The 6,882-nt window shown below is 43.4% G+C and overlaps 1 protein-coding gene across 2 annotated transcripts in view; it reads right to left on the bottom strand.

Moving 5' to 3' along the window:
- spns2 (SPNS lysolipid transporter 2, sphingosine-1-phosphate) overlaps positions 1–6,575 on the bottom strand; it is a 70,923-nt gene extending 64,348 nt beyond the window's left edge. For both annotated transcript variants that reach the window (XM_079508440.1, XM_079508441.1), the window contains exon 1: positions 6,195–6,575. In XM_079508440.1, the coding sequence (XP_079364566.1) occupies positions 6,195–6,426 (232 nt within the window). In that variant the 5' untranslated portion in view covers positions 6,427–6,575. The remainder of the gene's footprint in view (positions 1–6,194) is intronic.
- Positions 6,576–6,882: the final 307 nt, after the last annotated feature.

A 6,882-nucleotide genomic window follows, 5' to 3' on the forward strand; every position in this document is an offset into this window, starting at 1 on the left:
CCATAAAACAGGATACAGATTCAGAACAGACAGAAGTGTGAAATAACCAACAGTAAAATAACCAACAGTCAACCCCTAAGAGACTGAAGCCTTTCTCACATGTTACTCAATGAGTGGCAAGACAATTCCTGCTTAAATTATCCTTACTTCCATTTAACACCTTATGTACAGTAGGCTTCTCTGTTACTCAGGGGAAAATATGCACCAGCTCATTTCCACCCAAAAATGTCAAGCTTCACAGACAACGGTTTCAACAACCAGTTGTCATGCTCTGACTTCATTATTTACTTTCGTATCTGTATGTATAGGATTTGAACCATACCCCTTAATGTTCCTGACAGTCACCTCCCTACCATTTTCCATCCTCCCCCTTCCTAAACTCTCTAGGGATATAAGAAGGTTGGCTTTACTGTGTTGTGAGAATAATGAGCTGTGTACTGAAAGACCAACAGAAAATGGTAAAAGAAATTGCTCACAATGCATGTTATATTCATATACATTTAGCACATTGGTGTTTGAACAGATAAATCCACTTGCCCCCACATTCAGACATCATCCAGTAGATTACATTTTTTAATGTCAGGACTGAAAGAATTCCACCCAAGCTCCGAAATGCAAGCATAGTTAATCATCAATAATACAATATACATATTTAATTTCACAGTTAGCAGTAGAAAGGATTCCAGAGCATTGCAAGTATAACTGGTTTTGTGGATTACTGGATTTATAGGCCTTGTACCAACTACACTCACACTGTCATGATTCTTTATACCAGGATAACTGCTTTTTCAGCAGTTAAGGATAACTTTTAAAGCATCTCATATAGTTGTGTAGATATTAACTACTAATATATAAATGTCTAAAGTTATCCCTTATCTGTTGCTCTATATGTTGAAATGTAAAACAAAAGCTGAGGTTAAGAATTGTGCTATTATCTTATCTTAAATTCAATACAAGTCTGCAAACAGTGTTGTGCAAAGCCCCAGGAAATAATAATGATTATAGCCGCAAGGAAATGGAGGTAAAAATCAAACACAGCCAGTCAGACTGGATGGATCAGCAGAATATACAATAGATACATCTTTCTTCCAGCACCATAAAGAGTTCTGCCTTTTAAGAGGATTATTACGGCACGCACGTCATCTGGGTCTGTGCAAAACAGCCTGTGCTCACACATGAGGGAACTCCACTTGTCCAGAGGGGACATGGCATATTTTAGGGGTGTTCCTGTAAATGTCTGGATTAGTCACCAGCACGCCACAGGTCCATAATTAACAGCTTGACTGAGACATGAAGTCCTTGGAAGCTTTAGATTGCCCAGCAAGAAAGATTAGGCTGGAGTAAGTACCCCGCCAATGTACCCCTTACAGGATGGGGGGTGTCCGGGGGATGGGGGTCCACAAGGTGGGGTGACTGACTGGGGTCGATACAGATCAGTGTGGACCCTAACACACACACATAACTTTAAGTGCTGACTGTCTGTCCAGCGTACCCTCATATTCCCTTGAAACACTTAATCCCGTCCTTATCATAAGCTGTTGGGAGGCTTGGACTGTCTGCAGTGGGACAACTGGTAGAGCATTTTATAGTCGGTTTCCAAGCTACCGCAAATTAAATTAAAGCTGGTGTCGCTTTGCCCCAATCCCTTTAAATCTTATTGTCTTCGTCACAGTAAGTGACTGCAGGTTTAAACGAATGCATCTGTGGACATAAAAGCCAGACAGTGACCCGGGCTGAGAATCGTAACTCATCAGATCGCTCACACTTCCACTCCAATCATCCAGGCTCTAAAGAGCAGCTCAGGTCCATATTTGCTCTCAGAGTTAAATTGATGCTCAGGATTTTGCAGTGTGGTTCTCACCAATTCTCTCTCCCCCTACATAAATACATTTAAATGGCATAAAAAAGAGAGCACAGAGCAGGCAGAACATCATGCAGCATCATTCCACCTAGAGTCCAGACCCTCCTCCTTTCTCCCTTTACAGTTTCATAGATGGTCGTAAAACAACTATAGGCTTCATGAAGCCCACCCACTGCATAAACAGCTGAGTCTAAAATCTCCCTCCACCATGTTTAACATTAACCTCTGTCACTTGGAACCATTTTTTCAGCACCTACAGTACCAAAAATGCAACAGTAGTGTCCTTTGTGCTTGTCCACACCTGGGTTAGGCCGCTGCATGTGTGACTAAAAAAAGACAGCCCACCACGTCTGTTTACCAAGTCCACAGTGTGGAAAGTGGTGGTTGCAGAACTTATGACTGTTTGTGGACCACTGCTCTGGGCAACAGAAGCCACATAAACTTACCAGCATTAGGAGGACAGGGCTGAACAGAAAACAGAAAGCTCATTTTTGGCCATGAATATGTAACATATGGAAAAGTTTGATACATGTATTATAATTTGCGGCCATTAGAGCCAACTATATTTCTTTTTTATGATTTTAAATGAATGAATAATGACTTCAGTTTTGCTCATGCTAACGCTTCAATATGGTAAGGTCTGTAAACAATCAAATTTTATTCCTTTGTTTCAACTCCTCAAATAGTGGCCACACCACTCAGATATTTAAGTCTTGTATAAAGTATATTGGCTGTAAATGTATCAAATCCAGACACAAACAACCTTCAACAAAAGGCACTGAGACTTTTGTGGTTCTAACCATCATCTTGGATAAGGCAAGCAGTGGTTTATAAAATGCAATCTGCTTCTTTTTATCTGTGTGTGTGTGTGTGCGTGTGTGTGTGTGTGTGTGTGTGTGTGTGTGTGTGTGTGTGTGTGTGTGTGTGTGTGTGTGTGTGTGTGCACGTGCGTGGGTGCGTGTGTGTGTGCCTGCCTGCTTGTGTGGTTGTGTAAGAAAGAATATGTGTGTGTGTGTGTGTGTGTGTGTGTGTGTGTGTGTGTGTGTTGTGTGTGTCTGTGTGTGTGTGTGTGTGTGTGTGTGTGTGTGTGTGTGTGTGTGTGTGTGTGTGTGTGTGCACGTGCGTGGGTGCGTGTGTGTGTGCCTGCCTGCTTGTGTGGTTGTGTAAGAAAGAATATGTGTGTGTGTGTGTGTGTGTGTGTGTGTGTGTGTGTGTTGTGTGTGTCAGTGTGTGTGTGTGTGTGTGTGTGTGTGTGTGTGTGTGTGTGTGTGTGTGTGTGTGTGTGTGTGTGTGTGTGTGTGTGTGTGTGTGTGTGTGTGTGTGTGAGAGAGAGAGAGTGTGTGAGCGCATGCGCACACTGTGTGCAATTTTCCCATCATTGTTGCAGAACAGAATAGCCCTGGTGTGTGGAACGGCATGGCCCTCTGTCTGTGCGACAACAATGCTTTAGTGATCCACACACTACAATAATAGCTGCTGGTACAAGGACCTTTTGATGGAGCGCCACGGTAACGCTATGGCTCAACGGAACGTGCATTCTGTTCTGTGTCCACTTTCCTGCCTGCCACTGCAGCAATCAGCCCCTCCCAACTCCCTCTCACCTCTTCTTTTGTGTGTGTGTGTGTGTATGTTTGTGCGTGCGTGCGTGCGTGCTCATGCTCACAATTAGGATCTATCAGTTGAAATGTGCTTTGAGTACATGCCATTTGAGATGGTTGTAAGAGAAAAAACAAAGCAGAGTGGATGAAGAGGAAGGGAGGGACCACAAAAGTGACAAATTGGCCCTATCACACATGCTTCATCCGCCCCTTTGTGTTCTGTACAAATCCATCATGCTTGTTCTTACAGAGACAGGTCAGGGAGAGACCACGTGGATACAACAGAGGCTATATGGTGGTCGTGGAAGAGGCACTACGAAGCCCGGCAGTGACCCATTCATTATAACACCCCCCACCCCACTCCACCCTCACCCGCCCCCACAAAAACACTTCCCACTATGAACACAGATGTGCTGCACCAGCACTAAATGACTATCCCAATATAGTACATGCCGAAGGCAAGGAGAGAGAGAGAGAGATAATGTATTAGTTGTGTTGTTTTACTATGTGGGCTGTGTGTCTGTTGTTTTTTTGCCTGTCATTCTGCGTGAGGGTCAGCTGCACATGGTGCCCATACATAATGCATAAGTTGAGCATGCAGGTGCCGTGGAGGTAACCCCCATCACATGCATGCACTCTCCCTATGAGGGTTTAACCCAAGACTGCTGCAATCTGCCCCATCAATCTGCCCCTTCTTCCTCCCCTCACTCTACACACACACACACACACACACACACACACACACACACACACACACACACACACACACACACACACACACACACACACACACACACACACACACACACACACACACTCAGAGTAAAAGACAGATGTGCTCACTCGAAATTAATCTGCTCAATAACAGCAGACACTACTACGCGTTATTAGGGGAATGAGCCTCAGAGCCAAATAGAGAAGGTTTTCCGCCCACTAATGAGGGGTTTTCTCTGTTAAAGGGATAGGAAGGAAGGAAGGTGTTGGGAATGTGAGCCAGTCTGGTTGGTTCGTCTGTTGGATCCATGATGTAAGAATGTGGCATTTCAAGATATTTGATGTGTGACTAAGTGGCACTTGAAGATGGTGAGATAAGATATGCTACTGTACATCAACACATACTCCGAATGGATTTTGTTTCAGCAGCTGAAACCCTCAGTCATCCCAAGAGAACATCAGTCAAATGCCTGAAGCTGTGTAGCTGCTGAACTCTAGGACTGCTGACAAACAGGACCCGAAGCCTGGGAGGCATCAATTAAGCCATGCGCATGCATTCTTTCACTTGCAATGGTGTGGAATTATGACAAGAATTAATCCATTTATTGAGATGCCAGATTATGGTCCAAGTTTATATGTCATCTTAGGTTTATAATTATAGGCAAAGTGTACAAAGCCAGCTGTAGGAGATGATAGAATGTCACCATACACTTCAGCATCCCTTTCCTTATACAGCATGCTCTCGCCAAACACACTCCTCTAGCTCTGATCTGGATGCTGCGGCAGTATGTTTAACCCATTTCTTGCCAGTCCAAAGTCTGGATCATGATAGCGCTAATCTTACCACAATATACTGTAGCAATGCCAAAAAGTAGTCTAATAGGGGAATTGAATGGTGATAATCAGATTTTGAGTAAACAACTGTTTTTATAAAGGTTTACATAATCCCTGTATAAGGAATGATGCATACATTTAGCTACTACCAATCTACTATTGGATAAAAAAATGAATAAATAACATGCAAAGCTAGAAGACATGTGGGTCTATAGCCCTATAGGCCTACTCAAATAAATTAATTGATTTATATTGGATTATAATTTCATTATTGCATATAATTACTATAGGCTATGTATGTATGTATCCTATATTACAATTCCAAGTTAGGCTATACATGGGCCTTCTTCAAATTAAGTAGGTTAGCTATAACCCTAACAAATCTTTTGTTAAAAATTTAAAATATGGATTGGATTTCCTTGAAATTGTGGTAAATTAACATGAACATATAGTGTAGGCTATTTTCGCTCGTGAGGAAACAAAAAATACTGTAACCACTCGTTCGCTACAACACATTTCACTAGAATGGCAGTGGCACAGACACCTGCATAACGCACTGAATTGTGGATATTGCATTCAAATCTGCATCGCAACAGAACAGCATCGGATATCAAGCCAATACTCTCATTCAAAATGTCAATCTTTGAAGCAATTGGAACGATCAGAATATGACATTCGAACTGAAGACAATATCATCACATAATATACAATAGGCTACACAAAGCGGTCAGGTTCAGTGACACCTCCATAGAGTAGCCTGATTGATTTACAATTAGCCTATAGGTGACTGCTCATTATTTCCCTATGATAGGCTATAGCTACTGAGGAAGTCGGATATTGATCTAATCACTTTAGGCTATTGTTCCAAACAATAGCATGGTATCATGTCAAGGGAAAAAAAGATAAAACGATCATTCCACTGCTCAAGTCCATGCGCGTGGGCAAAACCCATTGTTTGATTTGTCTCACAGTTGAGGTGCGCATGGTGTGGTTGTGAGTGACTGACAGGATCTAAAATATCAGGATATGTCGGCTTGGGAATGGGATATGATATATGAGTTCACTTCAAAATATCTTTAACCCGCACCTGTAAATCCAGATTATGTTCCCTGAAGTGGCCCTAGAAATAAAGACTAAAGAGCCATCAAATGATTGCCTATAGATAAAGGAAACGAGTGGTGTCTTACCGGCTACAGTGTATCTATCCATGTAATTGAGCACATTCCCAAAGCTGAGGATCCCGGCTGCAGCAGTGGGAGTACGGCATCTGAGCAGCGCGGCACGGAATTTCTGGCCGGGCTTGCATGGGTGAAGGTCCGGGTTGGATTTCAGTGCGGGACTCATGCTGCCCGACAGTGTCTGGACCACATCCGAACTGCTGCAGTCCTCAATCTCGCATCCATCGCTCTCCACACACATCTTCTGGCACGAAAGATCCAGCTCAAACGAGAATGAGACACCCGTGGAAGAAAACTGGGAAATCGGAAGAAAATGCCCAGCGGTGATGAATGGTTTTAAAAATAATTAATCGCGTGTATAATGTTGTCATAAGTGTCTATGCGCCCGCCGCTCGCCCTGGCCTGGATGATATTATGAGACTGTGACTGTCTTTGCGCTCCTTAGTTTTTTCTAAGAGCCATGAAGTGCTAGTGCAGGGGGTGTGACCTGGCTGAGTGGCTGTCAAGAACCCCGCCCCCTGGAGTCCTGCGACGAATGATGGAGCTGGCACCTGATGTTCAGTACAGAATGCGGGGAATTGCAATGTGAGAGCAGTGCTGCTGCTGCTCCATGTAGCCTGTGCGGTCACAAATTATGTTGCTGCTGACAGTCGAACGTCGTGATCATGCGCGACAGCTCTTTCTAGTGTCATTGTTA

The sequence above is a fragment of the Electrona antarctica genome (genome assembly GCF_951216825.1).
Source record: "Electrona antarctica genome assembly, chromosome: 8".
NCBI classification, from domain to species: Eukaryota; Metazoa; Chordata; class Actinopteri; order Myctophiformes; family Myctophidae; genus Electrona; species Electrona antarctica.